Raw genomic sequence first — 20,763 nt, forward strand, 5'->3', positions numbered from 1 at the left:
AGGGATTATGTGGAGAAATTTAAAAGTCTCTCATTCGGATGACATCGGCCCCTTGGTGTTTCACAAAGGTTATGAGAGCTATAGGAACTTGCCTTCGGATGAGAGGTGTCCATTTGATTGTATATTTGGACAATATTCTTATAATGGCAAAGAACAAAGTTTTAGAGCAGGAAAACACAGAGTTGGTGGTTTGAGTTTTTAGAAGATCTTGGCTCCAGACTATACTTTTTCCTATTGACTACAAATCCAGATCAGGAGATGGTACTTTGGGATTTCAGATTTAGACTTTAGAATGAATGTTGAGGTTACCCATGGAAAAGGTGAAGAAAAATCTTTGCAAAAGTCATTATGAAACACTTGAAAATCTATGTTGAGGAGGAAAAATACTTTTTTTTGTATAGTGTGTTGAGAACAGACTGCTCTTCTGTTGATAATCTACTTGTGTTGAACGAAACAGAGAAATAAGGATTAGTCGGTAAATGGGCAAAGATTCTATATAGCCTATGTTGACTTCTCGTCTGCTTTCAATTTTGTATATCGTGCCACATTTTGAACAAAGATCAATCACAGTTTTATTCCATGAGTACTCTGAATAACCCAATAGTCTTGCATCCTGATAATTAGGTTAACATCCTGAAAAGCTCACAAAATGAATACACAAATAAAAAACAAAATAGCCTCAAACAGGGTTGTGTATTGTCCCCCTAAAATACTTCAATTTATGTGACTCATCTGCGGGTATAACTCAGGAAAGTTTGTTCTTTTGTTCCGGAATTGGAAGGGCAATTTCTCAATATACTAATGTATGTTGACAATATTGTCCTTTTAGCAACAACTCCTATAGGACCACAAAGACAACTGAATGCTTTGGGTACAAATGCAGAAAGTCATAGGTTAAAGAGACATTTTAGAAAGACCAAGGTAATGTTTTTTAGTGTGTTTGTTTCAAAACATAATCCCGGTTAGAAATTAGATCTCTAGTTGCCAGTGGTTTGCACCCTGTCTAAGTAGGGACCCTCACTCCTCTCAGAGTAAGGGAGCCACTCATCTAGGATAATCCCTGCTCACCCCCTTGGTAGCTTGGCATGTGCAGTCAGGCTTATCTCAGAAGCAACATGTGAAGTATTTGTACAAACACAGTAGCACATTTAAAACACCACAAATGTACTCCACACCAGTTTAGAAAAATAGGCAATATTTATCTGAGTAAAACAAGGCCAAAACAACAAGGCCAAAATGACAAGAAGTAAACACACACAAGTAAAGATATCACTTTATAAAGGTTTAAATGAGTCAGTTCATAGGAATCAATGGTTGTATCTTTTAGCACACAGTACCTGGGATGCGTCAAACACAAAGACGATGCAGGCCGCAGGGGAAGTGAGGTGTTGAAAAAGCAAAGTGTTGCGTCAATTCCTTACTGCGCAGGGAAGGTGATGCGTTGAAAAAAATCTAAGTGTTGCATCAGTTCCTTACTGCACAGGGGAGGTGATGCGTTGATTCTTTCCTCATGGGTGAGGTGACGCATACTTTCCTTACTGACAGGGGAGGTGATGTGTTGATTCTTTCCTCGCAGGAAAGGCAATGTGTTGTTTTCCGGGCACGTAGACTCAGTTCCTTTCTGCAGTGTAGGGTCAATGAGAAATTGATGCCAAGGGACGATGCGTGGAAAAACCATACGTGCTGGGTTAATGAGCAGTGGTGTAACAGGCAGTTTGGCAATTCTGCAGCATCAAAACAAGCGCAGTGTTGAGTCTCCAGCCGCGGGACAGACGCTGAGTCGATTTTTCAACCTCGGCATGTTGGCGCATGGATTTTCTCCTTCTGGTCTCCAGCTTACACTTCAAAGGGTCCAAGGACTGGCGCGGACACCACTTGGCAAGACAGGACTCTCAGTGGAAGAGCACAGGTACTGGCAGATGAAATCTTTGATGTACTTGAGACTTCTTAACAGGAGGCAAACTCAGTTCAAGCATTGGAGAACATTTGAAAGGAGGATGTAGAAAGAAACGTCCAGGTATTTTACTCCCAGGACAGAAGCAAGCAGCAGGCCAGCACAACAAAGCAGCAGGCAGAGTGGCAGTCCCTCCTCAGTTCAGAAGTGTTCTAACTTTGTGGTGTCAGAGGTCCAGTACTTACACCAATTTCTGTCTTTGAAGTAAGCAAATTTCAAAGAAACGTCTTTGTAATGCACAAGACCCTGACTTTCCTGCCCTGGCCCCAGAAGCACTCCAGGGAGTTGGAGACTGCTGTGTGTAAGGACAGGCACAGCCCTAGTCAGGCGAAAGTGTTGGCTTCTCCCACCACTCTAGCTCAGGAAGACCCATCAGGATATGCAGGGCACACCTCAGCTCCCTTTGTGTGGCTGTCTAGGGTGAATTCACAAACAGCCCAACTGTCATCCTGACCCAGATGTGTATTCCACCGACAGGCAGGGGCACAGAATGGTTAAGAAAGAAAAAGCCCACTTTCAAACCTACAATTTAAAAAAAAAAAATCACCAAAAGATATATTTTTAAATTGTGAGTTCAGAGACCTCCTAACTCCATATCTCTATCTGCTTCCAATGGGAAATTACACGTAAACATATTTCAAGGCAATCCCCATCTCACCATGCGGGAGATAGGCCTTGCAATAGTGAAAAACTAGTGTAGCAGTATTTAATTTTCAGGACACGTAAACCACACTGGTACATGTCCTACCTTTTGAATACACAGCATCCTGCCCATGGGGCTGCTTTGGGCCTACCATAGGGGTGACTTACATGTAGTAAAAGGGAAGGTGTGGGCCTGGCAAGTCGGTGCACTCACCAGGTCGAAATTGCAGTTTAAAACTGCACACACAGACACTGCAGTGGCAGGTCTGAGACATATTTACAGTGCTGCTCATGTGAGTGGCACAATCAGTGCTGCAGGCCCACCAGTAGCATTTGATTTACTGGGCACCCATGGTGCACTATACTAGAGACTTACTATCTCTTAATCATTGATAAACCAATCACCAATACAATTTAGACCGTAATGACTTGCACTTTAGCACTGGTTAGCAGAGGTAAAGTGTCCAGAGACCTATAACCAGCAAAAACGAAATGCAGCACATAGTGAACAATAGGAGGTCAGAGGCAAAAAGTTTGGAATCAAACAACCTGGACAGGACCTTTGGGAGCAGAGAAGCTGCCGCTGCGGCCCGCCAATCGAGATCAGAATGAGAAGGTTTCTGTCTGGGATTGCTGGGCCCACAGGACAATCACCAGTAAGGCCGCAGCGAGACCATGTGGAAACCTCAACCCGTAAGACCACTGTAACCGGCTCCTGCAGAAAGTTCATCAGGCCTCCGCAGGACATAGAGAAGGGACCTAGGAGGTAGATGAATTGTCCCTGAGCAGAGCAAGCCCATGTGCGAGGCAGCGCAACTAGCACTAACCTCAGCTACATGGAGACGATCGAGAGGGCAGAACTGAAAAGCACACAAGGCGGCACCCCTGGAAAATCGTGATGAGGCCAGAGGTTGATATGGGCCAATCGCGAGTGAGCCCGACTTACAGGGCCACCAGCGGCCTTGGAGCACACGCCATACGGGAGTGAGACTTGAACAGCAGCCCTGGAGTACGTGCTACTCCAGCTATGACCAACAGATGTGCAAAGAGGGCCGTCCAATACAGAACCCCACGAGGTGCACCTGCACTAGAGCAGGGAGGCTGATTTCAGGAGGACCAGTCTCACTAGGGCGCTAGATGCATACGAGGTGCTCATTGGACACGTGGGGGAGACCAAGTGGATGAGCAGCCTTGGAAGAAGAGGGGCTGCAGCTCCAGTGAGGTCAGACCGGACTGTTGATTGACTATCCCGAGCTTGGAATTCCCAGAGGGTGTGTTGGACCCCGGCAGCCCACACACCACCTGAGAACTTGAAGGACCACAACAGCCATTGGGTCCCCCTCCAATCTGGATCGCTGGGTGGCACCTGGGGCCTGCACTTCAAAAGGACAGATAGCAGTGGGGCTAATGGGACCACCCCGCGGATTCTGTGGTGCACTGGTCACATTCTTCAATGGTGCGGACTCAGCAGCTGGGTCCAATCACTACATTCTGGGACCCACAGATAGTAAGGAATATGTACAGCAGCACAGTGATGGCCCGAGCCAGACAGTTACCACAACTAACCCTCTGGTCTGACCCCCTGGCAGGATGGCGATGCATAAATTGTGAAAGGACTCAACACTCAGGGATATACTCGCCAAAACCTCCTCCAAGAAAACTGAGCCCAGACAAAGGAGATATCCAGGACCACTTCCCGCAGAGATACTCGCCCTTACGAGAGAAGCCCCCACTGACCAGGGCATTCATGGAGGACCTTTTCTGTAAACTCCACCAGGACAACACGCTGTTACAGGAAGAGGTCTAGAAGGACATGAAGCATGAACTAGGCAATTGGGCCTTTGAGTCTCCTCAACAGAAGATAGTATCAATGAAAGAGAGGAGGAATTGGACATCTGTAGAAAGGAGCCGATGGACCCGAGAGATCAAACCTCACACTACAGGCCTGGAGGATTTAGAAAATAGATCATGTAGATCAAACATCTGCATCTGGGGAGCCCTGCGTGGAGTGAAAAAGGGAGACATTGAATCATATATGAAACAACTGTTCCATCAGGTTCTCCCTGATCTAGTACTGGACAACATACAAATGGACAGGACCCACAGGGTCAACAGACCCTGGTGCAGTAACCACTGTACCAGACATCTTTACCTGTCTACACCTCTGGCAGAAAGAGGCAATTATGGAAGCAACTCACCAAATGAACACTATACAATTTGAACGTACCACAGTCTGCCTTTACCAGGACCTCGCCTTGGGCACTCTACAGCGCTGTAGGCAACTAAATGCAGTCACCCCCTCCCTACAAAGTAAAGCAATAAAATACCAGTGTGTGCACCCCTATAAATTACTATCTACCAGGAACAATGAAGCCCATGCAGTCAGATCCCTCACAGAAGCGGCCACAATTTAACTGCTGGAGCTGGAGGAGACATGCTCACAATGCAAACCCTCCCCCACGGTGGAACAATCAGGGGAGAGAGCTGGACAAAGGTGAAGTGGGGGAATCAAATTCAAAACCGTCAGAAGACGGAATAAAGCAAAAGTGACAGTGATGCTGGATAAACTCCAAGTTGATGACCTGGAGCCCTGAGATTGTAACTATGGTCAGCTGTCTGACTGATGAAGCTATGGGGGAGGGTTGATCATCATATAGCTATACAAGGAATGTGAGTCCAGGCGCACAGGTGGCATGATGGGACATGGATTTGATGGGCACTCAAGTCTTACAATTTGAGTGGTTTATTCCAGCAGGGGTAGAGTGCAATGTTTCTAAGCTTACTTGATCAATTTTCGGGGACATCTGAGAACCATAGACAAATTCTTGAATACCATGTACATATCATGAAGCCTTCTTCAGGAGGCAGAAATGAGTAGGTTTACTCTGTTTCCCGCAGTTTGTCTGATATTTAGAGATGAATTACAATACATATTTTGGTATCCTTATAAAGATAGCCTGTTTATAAATAAATGTTACATCAGTTGCGTATGTCCTTACAGCTGTATCCAAAGTTGAAGGACCTTTGCCCACATATTCCAAATGATCCGACATTAGTTTCTTACCCTCACTGCAGAGACGCCACCCTCTAATCCTGTGCCAGTGCCAAAGGGGATGATAGGAGTGTTGCTGCAGTGGCAGATCTTTGCCAGCATGGAAACCTGCTCCACATTCTGTGGCCACACCACAGCATCTGGGGGTAGACAGCTGCACCAGAAAAAAGAAAGTATCATTAAAAATATGCCAGACAAACACTGCAGAAGAAGATGAAACTGAGTCACAGACTATAAGCACGACATATACAAGAAAGTCAATTAGCAAAAAAACAAAGCAGAGGAGATCCTATACTAGACTGAGCGACAAGAACATACGACCTGGCTCTAAAAGTGTATCACAAGCTAGGGAAGCATACAGAACATCGATAGTCACAATGCAACACATACCAATGTGCCTAACAGTCGAAAGAATACTTGTCATGGCTATAATAATCTCTACAAAGGGACATAAATTCAAAAATACAAAAAGGTAAACAACACCCTAGTTCATTTGTACCTTTTACCTACAGTCAATATAGATACCTTTGTAGCACAATAAAACACACTGTTTCACCACAAAGACAGAAAGACATTACGAGTAAGAAAGAGATGAGACCCTGCCCTTCTTAGTGACAACACCACAAACTGAGTGTTTGCTTGGTGATTCTGTTTCTATGTCTGGCTACAGACAGAGTAAGCTATCTGCCAGAGTTCAACCACAAGAGAGTGTTCATAATCATTATACAGAGAGGGACTTCGGCTCCACCTCTCTGTTGATCATCTTTTCTACAGGCATTTGATTTTTTACAGTAGCTGGGAAGTCCACTTAATAAGCATTCCCATAAGTAGTTCCTAGCTAGCAGTGGCGGCTGGTGTCCATTGAAAATGGTGGGGAATACACAGGATACTCCAACCCCCTCCACCCCCACCCCACCAATTGCCGTCAGTATTTACAAAGCATGATCTCCATCTCTCACATTTTGGGAGCGCTAAACATGAGCACTCGTTACATTTACATGTGCTCATGTTAAGCACTCCCATACTGTAAGAGATGGAGTTCGCACTATGTAAAAACCGGGGGATAAAACAATAGACGTGTAGCGGCAGCATGATGCTTTTAACAGCCTTGTGACATCAAATATTTTACATTTTTGATGTCACAAGGCCATTAGAAGCATGCAGATGCTACCCATTTCTATGTTTGTCCCCCGGTTTTTATGTAGTGCCTCTCACAATATGAAAGCACTTAGCATGAGCACTACTTATATTTACATATGTAAATTTAAATAGTGCTCATGTTAATCACCCCCATACTGTGAGAGATTGAGTTTGCGCTATTTAATATTATTTTTCCCTCGGTATTTACATAGTGCAAATTCAATCTCTCACAGTTTGGGAGCACTTAACATGAGCATTAGTTACATTTACAATACGTAAGCCTCAAACAATAAGATAATAAACTTTCCTTAACTTCTTTCCACGCTCTATGCTGTCTATTAAATCCACAGCGCTGTCTGTCTGCTGCTGTCCGTGTGTTGGGCGTGGGGAAACTGGCTCTTACACGCACCTCAGCCAATGGACGCAGTGCTCTCAGGTTGTTTATATTAGTTAACAACATAAGAGCACTGCAAGGATTGTCTGGGATGGAGGAACACCGAGCTTTATAGGAGACCGATGGGGCTGTGTGTCTGGTTCCCCATCTCCCAAACGCCGATGACTGGGAAAGCCTGAACTATTCATGTCAGGCTGGCCACAAGCAAAATATCGGCCAAACTGATATGTGCAGTTCAGATAAACAGACTCAGCTGGTCACAGCATGTAAGCCATGCCTCTAGCAGTACACTGTCTATCTGCCAGCATAATGCATGGATCCCCCCTTGCCCTTAGAGAGAAAACACACCTGCTAGCAGGTCGCCCTACTCTAGCCGTAGTCACAGCCCACACCACAGAAGACTGGATAGTAGGAATTATAGAATGCCAAAAAGGAAGTCTAGAAGGTATCCCTACAGTCCAGCCACAAGTTACACCCCATAACAGAGAAAATGCTAGGTGGGAATAGCCTGCAGGGTTGGCCGGTCTCCTGCCCATCAAATACTAATCACAGCCCGCAACAGATTAAGCCTCTTGTTGAGAATCACTGCATGACTGTGCAGCAGGGCTCCCTACTCCCAAGCAACTGCTGCAGCCCGAAAGAAAAAGCCACTGACAATGACTGCAAGAACGCCTGGCATGTCTGAGCCCAAAGGGCAGCAGTTGCAGCCAAAATAGTGGAGTAAGCTACTAGGATGGGAATAATCACACTCATGCCCTGTGGGGTTCACTACCCTCAGATACCAGGTGCAGCTCACAACAAAGAACACTACTTGGTGAGAAAGTCAAAAAGCAGGCCTGCAGGTATCACTACGATCATACCACTCAGCCCACAACAGCAAAAACTCTTGGAGTGAATAAATGGTATGCAGGCATTCTGGTCTCCTGACCCCACAAACACTAGTGGCAGCCCACAACAGATAAAGAGTTATTTAAGGGCAAGCTTAACCCTTGATCCCAAGTTGGTGGATTGAGAAATATAAATTAAGCTGTAGTAACAGAAACAATGAAATTGTAAAACTGCAGTACTAAGCTCTGCATAAAAATAAGGTATGCCGAACAGTGATAAAGGGAGGCTAGTTCTTTTTTAACTGCATGGAGTTTTATTCAGTTTAGAGGACTCCAAGGATGCCTTTGCTTTAGTGGTTTCTGAACCCTGTGACCTAGGTTACACACAAACATCCAAAGTATCCCCTTGCTCTTCTTTCTCACCTACCTTTGGATCTCTCTCCATCAATGGCGTCACCTTGTAGGTGCACAAAGAAAGGAAGACACTACTGCTGACAGGCCACTTTTCTTGATTCACCCCTTTTGGGGCCCAGCCGGCTAGAAACAGGTTTTTAAATAATATCTTTAGACCAGAATTGTGTAGATTTTCTTGCAGCTCCTAATGACAAACATTTATAAGTTTCACCAGAGGTTACTAGGCTTCCTTACTGGGTTCATAAGTCCAGTGCCCTTGATCTGTTCATCACCCAGTCTTTCCACTTGCATCTCCCTGTAGGAAAGTACCATCTTGCCTGGCATGTTAAACCCATTTTTCACTGTATATATGTTGTTTTAGTTGTATGTGTCACTGGGACCCTGTCACCCAGGGCCCCAGTGCTCATAAGTGTGCCTGAATGTGTTACCTGTGTAGTGACTAACTGTCTCACTGAGGCTCTGCTAATCAGAACCTCAGTGGTTATGCTCTCTCATTTCTTTCAAATTGTCACTAACAGGCTAGTGACCAATTTTACCAATTTACATTGGCTTACTGGAACACCCTTATAATTCCCTAGTATATGGTACTGAGGTACCCAGGGTATTGGGGTTCCAGGAGATCCCTACGGGCTGCAGCATTTCTTTTGCCACCCATAGGGAGCTCCGACAATTCTTACACAGGCCTGCCACTGCAGCCTGAGTGAAATAACGTCCACGTTATTTCACAGCCATTTTACACTGCACTTAAGTAACTTATAAGTCACCTATATGTCTAACCTTTACCTGGTAAAGGTTAGGTGCAAAGTTACTTAGTGTGAGGGCACCCTGGCACTAGCCAAGGTGCCCCCACATTGTTCAGGGCCAATTCCCCGGACTTTGTGAGTGCGGAGACACCATTACACGCGTGCACTACATATAGGTCACTACCTATATGTAGCTTCACAATGGTAACTCCGAATATGGCCATGTAACATGTCTATGATCATAGAATTGCCCCCTCTATGCCATCCTGGCATAGTTGGCACAATCCCATGATCCCAGTGGTCTGTAGCACAGACCCTGGTACTGCCAAACTGCCTTTCCTGGGGTTTCACTGCAGCTGCTGCTGCTGCCAACCCCTCAGACAGGCATCTGCCCTCCTGGGGTCCAGCCAGGCCTGGCCCAGGATGACAGAACAAAGAACTTCCTCTGAGAGAGGGTGTTACACCCTCTCCCTTTGGAAAATGGTGTGAAGGCAGGGGAGGAGTAGCCTCCCCCAGCCTCTGGAAATGCTTTCTTGGGCACAGATGTGCCCAATTCTGCATAAGCCAGTCTACACCGGTTCAGGGGACCCCTTAGCCCTGCTCCGGCGCGAAACTGGACAAAGGAAAGGGGAGTGACCACTCCCCTGACCTGTAGCTCCCCTGGGAGGTGCCCAGAGCTCCTCCAGTGTGCTCCAGACCTCTGCCATCTTGGAAACAGAGGTGCTGCTGGCACACTGGACTGCTCTGAGTGGCCAGTGCCACCAGGTGATGTCAGAGACTCCTTCTGATAGGCTCCTTCAGGTGTTGCTAGCCTATCCTCTCTCCTAGGTAGCCAAACCCTCTTTTCTGTCTATTTAGGGTCTCTGTCTCTGGGGAAACTTTAGATAACGAATGCAAGAGCTCATCCGAGTTCCTCTGCATCTCTCTCTTCACCTTCTGCCAAGGAATCGACTGCTGACCGCGCTGGAAGCCTGCAAAACTGCAACTTGGTAGCTAAGACGACTACTGCAACTCTGTAACGCTGATCCTGCCGCCTTCTCGACTGTTTTCCTGGTGGTGCATGCTGTGGGGGTAGTCTGCCTCCTCTCTGCACTAGAAGCTCCGAAGAAATCTCCTGTGGGTCGACGGAATCTTCCCCCTGCAACCGCAGGCACCAAAAAGCTGCATTACCGGTCCCTTGGGTCTCCTCTCAGCACGACGAGCGAGGTCCCTCGAATCCAGCAACTCTGTCCAAGTGACCCCACAGTCCAGTGACTCTTCAGTCCAAGTTTGGTGGAGGTAAGTCCTTGCCTCCCCATGCCAGACTGCATTGCTGGGAACCGCGACTTTTGCAGCTACTCCGGCCTCCGTGCACTTCCGGCGGAAATCCTTTGTGCACAGTCCAGCCTGGGTCCACGGCACTCTAACCTGCATTGCACGACCTCCTAAGTTGTTCTCTGGAGACGTGGGACTTCTTTGTGCGACTTCGGGTGAGCACCGTTTCACGCATCCTCGTAGTGCCTGTTTCTGGCACTTCTCCGGGTGCTACCTGCTGCTGAGAGGGCTCCTTGTCTTGCTCGACGTCCCCTCTCTCTCCTGACGCAATTTGCGACATCCTGGTCCTTCCTGGGCCACAGCAGCATCCAAAAACGCTTACCGCACGATTTGCAGCTAGCAAGGCTTGTTGGCGGTCTATCGGCGGGAAAACACTTCTGCACGACTCTCCACGGCGAGAGGGATCCGTCCATCAAAGGGGAAGTCTCTAGCCCTTTTCGTTCCTGCAGAAACCTCAGCTTCTTCTGTCCAGTAGAAGCTTCTTTGCACCCACAGCTGGCATTTCCTGGGCATCTGCCCATCTCCGACTTGCTTGTGACTTTTGGACTTGGTCCCCTTGTTCCACAGGTACCCTAGATTGGAAATCCATTGTTGTTGCATTGTTGGTTTGTGTCTTTCCTGCATTATTCCTCTATCACGACTTCTTTGTCCTTGGGGGAACTTTAGTGCACTTTGCACTCACTTTTCAGGGTCTTGGGGAGGGTTATTTTTCTAACTCTCACTATTTTCTAATAGTCCCAGCGACCCTCTACAAGGTCACATAGGTTTGGGGTCCATTCGTGGTTCGCATTCCACTTTTGGAGTATATGGTTTGTGTTGCCCCTATCCCTATGTGTCCCCATTGCATCCTATTGTAACTATACATTGTTTGCACTGTTTTCTAAGACTATACTGCATATTTTTGGTATTGTGTATATATATCTTGTGTATATTTCCTATCCTCTCACTGAGGGTACACTCTGAGATACTTTGGCATATTGTCATAAAAATAAAGTACCTTTATTTTTAGTATAACTGTGTATTGTGTTTTCTTATGATATTGTGCATATGACACTAAGTGGTACTGTAGGAGCTTCACTCGTCTCCTAGTTCAGCCTAAGCTGCTCTGCTAAGCTACCATTATCTATCAGCCTATGCTGCTAGACATCCTATACACTAATAAGGGATAACTGGGCCTGGTGCAAGGTGCAAGTACCCCTTGGTACTCACTACAAGCCAGTCCAGCCTCCTACACTCCCTACCACCTATCCCAGAGTCCATTCTCCCATGGTACTGTTTTGGAGGCACCCTCCTCCTCCTCCACATCCACCTACCCTACTTAGCTTCTCCAGGTAAATTGTAAAAACATTAAAAGTTATCTTCCAGTGGAATCTTCCCTACTAGGGCATTTTAGGGCCAGGGGTATGGTTAGACCCTTGTTTCTGTATTTCAGTCTCCTTCCCTCCTTCATGGACCTAAAGGACTCACCCTCCCTCTTATTCAGCAACCTAAAGGCATACCTTCTAAAAAATAACTGATTGTATCAGCGCTCTTTGGTTTTAATAACCCTCCTGCAACGAGCATTTTGCGAACACCTCTCTTTGGTGGACTGCACACCCTGTATATATGGTTGAATATACCATTCCAATCCCTCTGAGCATAATGTAATGGGGGAGGGTTGAATGCAGGAGATGAAAGATAGAAGGACCCTGAAACAGTGATTTAGAAGCTATCCACAAAAAGGTATTTACAGAAGTTTGGTAAGCAGGGGATACAAAAATATCTGAATAGGGCCTCTGGTTTGTGGGGGAGATTCTCCACTTGTCTGAACTGAAACTTATCTGTTGACATACAAGTGAATAATTGTTACAAAAGATACAAGCCCCAATTTCCCCAGCCCTTCACCACCTTGAGAGCCTCGACTCTTCAGTATATAACATAGGCATGCAACAGATCCATTACAAGGTTTTTACTGGGCTGACTGACGGAAACCAAGGTTTCTGCCAGTCAGCCTGGTGGAAACAGTGCAGCCGAATTGGTCATGCTCCACATGGAACTGAGGCCAATGCAGTCGCACAGGGGGGCCGCCAAGCACCCTCAGAATGCACACTGTCTGCAAAGCAGATGGTGCACATTCCGATGGTGCTGGGCCCGGGGGTACCTGCATTGCCCTTGCCATGGGCAGTGCAGAGGACACCCTGTGGCCCTACAGCACTGGATTTCTTCCAGCCTTTTCATGGCAGGGTTAATGCCAGGAAAAGGCAGGCATAAAGTGGGGTTGTAATCAGCCAGGCGGCGTTGATTACAACACCGCCCTTGCTGGTTACAGCTCCGACCGTTGTCACTCCATCTGGAACAATGTTCCTGGAGAGAACAACGGTCTTCTGGTGGGTCCACCCACCAGGGTTGTAATGCGCTACAGCATTGGTAGTCCAACGCCACAGCAAGGCTGGCGCTCCTAGGATCACGTGCCTCGTAATAAGGACAACAGTATGTAAACATTTCCTGCTAGTATGGACATTTCTCTGCACTAGCATTATCCCAAGATTATTACCAGCACTGAAACCTCCAAATTCACCTCAAAGGTGATAATGATCAGTTTCATTATCTCTAACCTAACAGTACTCACAAATAGTGAATCCCAGATCAGCAGCATCCAGCATTCTTCCAATACACCAGCTAGTTATTCCTGAGAAAAATCCTAAACAAAATTCCAGTAGATTAGACTTCAATTACTGTGCATCTCTGTTCTAGGTATTAATACTTTCTCCTGGAGTTCCAGTTCTGCCCTGAGGCAGAGCTGTTGTCATTAAAAGAAGGGTAAATTTGACCTCAGCATTGGCTTCAAGACAGTGGCTCCATTTGTGAGCAATTGTCCCTCAACAGTAGGCAACTAAGTGATTCCTTTATGTTTATGTTTTTTTGTCCTTACAGTCAAAATTAATTTTCACTATGGAGATATGCTGTCACTTCCCTGTGCAAGTCACCTTGTCAACATGAAAGGATGAACTAGTTTTATTGTTAATGACTGAGTGATAAAGGTGTGACTTAGGTGTCAATTTTGAACAATTTGGTGTTCTTTTCCATTGTGGTTTCTCGCACCGATGTAACCGTATTATCAATCCTCAATCAATAAATATTCTGTCATGCAAGACTGGGAAACGGCCAATGGGGACCATTTAATTCATCTCCATTGTCCGCTATTTTCCTGGTTTGCTGCAGGAGCTTTTACTGAAAACAAATCCTGCCTTTCCTAAGTCCCATTAATTATAAGAAGTTTGGTAAGCACTAGAAAGATCTGCAGGATGCAAGAGTGTATCAAGAGGTGCTTATTATGGCTCTGTATGTATGCATAAATATGGTATTTGTATAGCACAAACTTATCACAAAAGCTGCAGAGAGCAGTACAGTGTCAAAGTCATAGAGGGATTTAAAGGGTGGAGAGACAGGTAGGTTTTGGGAGCAGAAGTGGACCGTTATTGCATTGTGATGTAAGTGTCTCTAAAGAGGTGCGTCTTCGGCTCACTCCTAAGTTGGAGCAAGGGTGCTGCGGTTTTGTTGGATATGTGATGCTGCTCCAGATCCTAGGTGCACAGTAGAGGAGGACCGTTTCCTTGTTTTTTTTCTTTCTTTTTTGTAGTTCTTTGCTTCTATTCTGATGGTGGCCTGTCTGCAGGTATGCAGAGAGCCAGAGATAGTGAACTTGTCAGCCAGTAGACAGGGGTGTTGGCTGTGGAGTTCCACCCATATGGGGTGATATGCTTGTATTTCTTCAGGCACTGGGTGAGACATGTTATGGCCTGCAGGATTCTCCTACTGGGTCCAGTGCAGCATATGGGAGGACATGGAGCAGGCCATTGCCACCATGAAGTAGCTCTAGTAGAGAATGCATACCATGCTACAATTTTATTTCTTAGCTAAGTGCTCCCAAGTGTAAGGTTGTTGTCCAGCATGAATCCAAGTGAGGTGGCACTGGGTGACAGATGGAGTCTGATTCCCTCCAGGTCCACATCACAGAGTTACATTTGTGCTAGTAGTTGCTTGTTTTTTATTTTAACAAAAAGCAGGAATTCTGTCTTGGTGCAACTGAGCTTCAAATAGGTGCTACATATCAAGGTCTGATAAGGAGCAAGCAGTGTTTGAGGATATGATTTCAGGAGTAGTGCAGTTTTCCAATAACAGTTGTTTATCATGGGCATATTGGTGAACTCTGATGCCGTTATCGTAGAGTAGAGTGTCAAAGGGGCTCCATAAATTGTAAGATTATGATGACAGGGGCAAGATGAACCCAGGACAACTCTACAAGAAAAAGGAATCTTATAGGATCTGTAGATGCCTATTTGAACAAAAGTGTCAGTTAAAAAGTGGGAGAAGAACCAATAAAGGATATTCAAGACATTAGGATTTGGATGAGGGTGGAATGATCAATGTTGTTGAAAGATGCGGAGAGGTCCAGCAACATTAGTAAGCAGGAGTCATCTTTATCAGCAATTTGCAAACTGGCGATTCCCATGCTGTAACATGCTCTGAATCCACTATGCTAGTTGGGCACAAGTGTTGTGGCATTGACAGGTTAGTATATGGCACCCTCTAGAATGTATACCAAAAGCTATAGCTTCATTCAGATGCAGATGGATCAGCACTTGTCCTGCGTCCCAGGTTTGCACATAGGACAGACTCACAGAACCTTAGGAATGTGGATTCACTGCTTGTGGATTTTTCTAACTTCCAGACCAATGAGAAACAGACTCTCCTGTGCCGACCTCTGACCTTCTAGTGAAGCACTACGAGTATACCTGCATAGAAAGAAGCAATCTATGCAAGGCCACATTCATGCTACTTACTGTATCACAGTTAACAACGGACACCATTTTTAGGATCTTTCTTGCTTGCATAACCACGTGGAGCAATCTTCTTTCTAAAATGCTGCATAAGTTACTTTCCGAAGAGCAAATTCAAACCAGAATTGGCAGCATCCTGATGTTTACAAAGATTACTCTTTCACTACTTAGAACTGGATTTTTGTGATTGTCATTTACCTACATCCTGAAGGTTTGCTCCTCTCTCTCTCTGATGCCTTTCCGGCATCATTAAAGTAGGTACTATTTATATATTTTTTCAACTTATTCATCTATGGTTTTCCATTTTAAATGTTAACTATATTTAATTGTTCGCAATGTTTAACTGCTTTCTATGCGTAATAAGTCCATTTATGATTATGAACTTACTATTCTGTCTAGCTGAGGAAGTATTGCACCTTACCCTGGTTTGGGAAAAGACTGATTTATTTTAACGTCCCTCTTAGCTTCCATGTACTTAGAAGGGGATCATATACCTCTAGTTTTCAAGATGCAGTGATACACTAGGGCCTCCTTATCATAGTGGATGGAACTCCCGCATTGCTAATCCAATACCAGGAGATATGGATACCATGGGAATAAGTATTTCTGGAAATCACACTATTATGGGTTTTGAATAAGGAATTGCTCCTTGAATGTATGCTTCCACACCAATTCCATCACCCCCTTTCCACTGATTACCAAGCCTATTGTTTTCCAGCCCATTTTGCCATTTTTATTGTGAAATATCTGTAAAGAGAGCAGTAGGGGGATTTCAAAACCATTGTCCAATACAGCATTCCTGTGAATCTTGTAACCACAATCTAGCCCTTAAATCATCACCATCCCAATCTTCCAACATGTAAAGGGCATGAAAAATCTATTTTGTGCAGCATGTGTGTGGACATGAGGAATGAAAAACGGCAATCGGAAAAAAATGTGCAAGTGAACCAGTATGAACAGAAACGGACTTCAAACCCATTCTTATTGGTAACGTTAGGTCTTAAACCCTTGTGAATCTTAAAAGATATCTAACTGGAGGTTACTAAAACACTGAAGGATCGAGTGAGATGTGAGCCAGATGCCCGTCTCTGGCTCAGATTGAAGCCCTCTTGCACCTTTGAGCCCAAAGTGAACCAAGCTTTTATGTTGCTTCTGCCTGCGCCCACACTCTAACCTCATGCACCAAGAATTAAAGGGAAAACATGAACCTTTAATGTTAAACAGGAAGAGAGAAAGAGATACCCAACTAATGACACAATGTGAAACCACAAAATTTGTGATCAATCCCTGCTTCCCCACTTGACCAAACTGTATATTCTAAGCAAAACTTATTTCAGCATGCCTCCTTTTTAGGGGCAAGCGCAAACCGATCCATCCCTCTTCTAATCTCTCTTTAGAGGGATTTTAACCATGCCCATGTTATGTCAGTCACTTTCATTACTTCGTGGGCTTGCCTTTTAAAATCCGCTTGTTTTCATTTGTGAAAGGCATGCATACGTCATGCCTTTTCCGGTGTTTAGCCCTCCTCGAGAGCACCGGTAAACTACTGGAAACATTCAAAGCACCATGTTTTCCGTATGGTTTCTGGACTACTTTTTCTCTTTATTTCGCAGCGCGACACAGCGTGATCACGCTTGTTTTTTTTCCTTCATTTAATGTGGCAAGCAAAGTCCTGTTAGGAGTTTACAACGCTAATAGATTTAACTTGACAGAATTCGAGACCCGCTGCATTGTAAATGCTTTTTCTTCATTATCACATATATGAGCACCTTGAAATACATACGTTCAGGATGTACACTGTACAAAAATCTCTCTTGTGTTTTAATTACTAGAATTTTAATGCCGACCACATCAGACAAGTTTACATGTTTGTTTTAAATATAAACTTTTTAGTTTTTGCAGGTTGGACTGTACACAGGAGAGCTACTTATGGTTAGCTAGAGAGCTATTAGTGGCTCACGAGCTACTCGTTGGATACCCAAGTAACGCGTCTCCTCATAATAAGAATCTAGGCTGCATAAAAGGTGCACACAATTGACTCTCGTATTCCTTTACTAGTGTCATTGTCATCGGGGGTGCAAAAGTGTTTACAAGTTCTTGTTTAAATACTATTACTTTTAATAAGTATCTCTCAATGCACTGAAATAATCTGACCTAAGACAAAATTTGCCTGCATGTTAAAGAAACTCCTCTTTTTGCATTTTGAAGAAACTGTCATATATTTTCATTGTTTGTTGCATGTCAAACATTTTCATGGGTCGTCATGTGCACAGGCTCTTAGAGCCAGCCAGGTTCTTGACTCTGCTCTGGTGGCTATTTAACCTCTACTGTGATCTAGCACACGTACGCAAGCTTGGATGAGACTAAAAAGTTCATCTGACATACAAACTGATTTCTATCACCATTAGTTGGAAAATTTTAAATTTGTCACACTTATGCTAGAATGTAACATTGACCATCACCCAATGATTGCAGGTCAGTGGAAAAAGGGCAAACAGTTTTTTTGATAGTGGTTAGGAGCACCTGACTACACACAAAAACAAGGTGTATTTCAGATTCCGCAGAAGGCTTAAATTCAGTACTCCGAAAAAGAATGAACAGAGAATCTGGAAGACTGGAAAGGAGCAAGGAGGCTTCTGTACTGGTTTATGTAGACTGAAGGGAAGTCCAACTCTTTCATAATAGTACAATCTACAAGGAATACCTTACCAGCAACGAACTAAGTCTTTGCTGGCCAATTTGTTTCTTGATTAATATTTCTTGTTCTCCTGAGGATTTATGTTTTCAATTTAGTCTGAGTGAATTCTACCTTGTGTGGCATATGTAATGTATACTTACAAATGTGTGCAATTACTCAAATCGCCAGAATCAAGTCAAACAATAGTACTGATTTGTTTCCTAGAATTTAGCGTCTTGGATGCTACGCCACAAATGAATGAGATGTACTAATCATTTGTTTGTAGGTCTTTTACCAAGAGGCTGATGTAATTTTCTTGATTGTTTCCCTTAAAAACTATATTAAAATAGATACACATATTTGTACTATCAAGTTCTTTTAGCCAGCTCGTCTACCATAGTCCACAGTTTACAGCATGGGGCCATGGGCCAGCCTAATTCAACCATTGGCACTCTTCACTGTGAATAATGGCATTTTTCTTTCACACAAGTGCAAGTTTGCCTAAAAGTAGTCCACTTCAGTAAAAGGGCTGGAAGGCCAAGCTCTGCTTTAATTTCATGGTTATTTCTACTTTTAATTTTTGTGTGCAATGGGTTACTTTTTAAATCCTTTTTTTGCAAATGTGCATGCTACATTTAAACAGCAGCGCTCTACATTTTTTTTGTTACACACTTTTAATGTCCATTGCATAAGTTTGCTGAAAAAAATGCATACTTTCAAAGACCAGACCTGTTGGCATTGTCAATCCGTGTTCTGTGATTGATTTCACAACCTTTGCTTCTATATTGTGCTTTATGAGGAGTGAACCCAGTGATACCATTCTGTGCACGTGAGGGAAGCAGATATAAAGGCAAAGTTTAACTTTTCAAGAATGCCTTAGCTTTCTCGCATCTCGGAGTCAGAATGTACTAGTGATTTACCTTAAGGCGGTTAGTGATACATATAGCTACCAAGCAAGGCTATCCCTAGAATGAAGAAAATCAAACAGCTAAAATTGACTGCGCAATGTAATTTTGACCTAGGGCTGTGTCGGGTGGCCGCTTCCTATTGGGAAATGTGGCTACAGTCCCTGAGGGTTTGACTCTCTGCCTATCAATCTGCCTGGCTCCCTACCAATTCAACTTTATCTTTGCAAGCCTCTATTTTTACCTATGTTTTCAACGCTTCTTACATATTTGTAGTAAAAAATTACAAAAACATTACAAAAAAGCATTAGCAAATAAGCTGCCACCAATAGCAGAGCACTTGGCTTTTTAAAGTCCGCTGTTATCCAAGACCTTTTGATTTTATTAAAATTATGTGTGTAACAGTTATAGGGCTTTTGCAGCCAAGCTTCGTCCATTAGTCTGTTTTTGTGTCATTCACATTTTTCTTCCACCCAACTCCACCATGTATCATGAGGCAATGTGCTAGTCCTCTTCAATCATCAGCTGGCTTCACTGTGTGTTACTGTTTGCTGCCCTTTTACAAGGAGTACAACCACAAACAAAGTAGTTATTTTGGGGGCTAGGGATTACTATGCCAATGAGTGCCTTTGGCAGACCAAAAATGTTTTTGCCATCAACTAACTTTTTTTTTTTTATTGAAGAGGGCTCAGCAGCTTCCCTAATACCCCAACAAAAACATTTAACTAAAAACCAGGACAAAATAAAAATTGCTGACGCCAAAAGGCTCGTGGCCAGTTCCAGACCTCTTGACTTTGCCTGTGTTTTAAACTAACATTTTTTATATTGATAACCAGTACTTGCACTTTCACTAGTGTCACATGTTACTACCCCTGACTTAATACACTTAATCCTTGATTGGTGTACAGATGTTCTGCTTGATATTTTATCTTCTACAGTTGGATGAGGCCCATTTTGTCTTCGTGTAAATGGAGGATAACCATTACGGAGTTAAAGGAAGAAACCAGAATCTCCTGGGGTATTTCCCCCCCCCAGTGATTTGCTTGTTTACAAACTGAATTACATGTATGTTCCTGTTTAATGATGAGCTAAAGAGACCAGAATTATTTGAACATTTCAGATAGTACTGGGTGGTTTTCTTCAAGTGTTATTGATGTTGTCACAAGAGGTCCCCAGATGAAGAGGGTGTTGTCGTAGGCTAAACAAATAATTAAATAAAAGGTGCTATGTAAATCAATAAACATTACACTGAAAGTCTACACTTTACAGAAAATCACAATAAGTCACATAATAACCTTTAACGCAGAGTTGCACAAGTGGGACTTGCCACATCTTAAGCTACAATTAAATTGTGGCTCTAACAAATGTCACAATGGCCAGCAGCATACTCAAATTGTACTGAGGTGTACACGGAAAGAGTTTTGCTGAACTTGCCTTGGTAGGGTTTAAGAAATCTGGAAATAGGATTGTTTCTAGAAATATGGGGCGTGGACACTGGTGGGGAGGAGGGGGCACTGATGCCAGGGTCTCTTCTATAGCCTAGTGGCTGCATCCCCCTTGATAAGGCATACTTTCCCTACCATACTTATACCATACATACCATACTACATACTCCCACTTATCACCGTGTTAGTGGAGTGTTGTGAACACATTTTGTAGAGATAACTAGAAATAAAAAATGTTTTAGTACTACAAACCGGAGTCATTGTGATATTTAGCATCTGCTCAACTACCCTGGGTTTATCTGTCCATCCATTATGTACCCTATCCCTGCTAACATAGTCCGTTCTTAGAAGGAGGGAAATGAAGAAAATCAGAGTTTCAACTGTGCAACACAACGAAAAACAACATCGCAACATTGACACCAAGTATCAGTGAAAT

The 20,763-nt window shown here is 44.1% G+C and overlaps 1 protein-coding gene across 2 annotated transcripts in view; it reads right to left on the reverse strand.

Annotated features, from left to right (window-relative positions):
- LDHD (lactate dehydrogenase D) overlaps positions 1-20,763 on the reverse strand; it is a 432,353-nt gene that overhangs the window by 374,238 nt on the left and 37,352 nt on the right. For both annotated transcript variants that reach the window (XM_069217648.1, XM_069217649.1), the window contains exon 3: positions 5,661-5,802. In XM_069217648.1, coding sequence (XP_069073749.1) covers positions 5,661-5,802 — 142 coding nt within the window. The remainder of the gene's footprint in view (positions 1-5,660; positions 5,803-20,763) is intronic.

This window comes from Pleurodeles waltl, chromosome 12 (genome assembly GCF_031143425.1).
Source record: "Pleurodeles waltl isolate 20211129_DDA chromosome 12, aPleWal1.hap1.20221129, whole genome shotgun sequence".
Classification (NCBI taxonomy): domain Eukaryota; kingdom Metazoa; phylum Chordata; class Amphibia; order Caudata; family Salamandridae; genus Pleurodeles; species Pleurodeles waltl.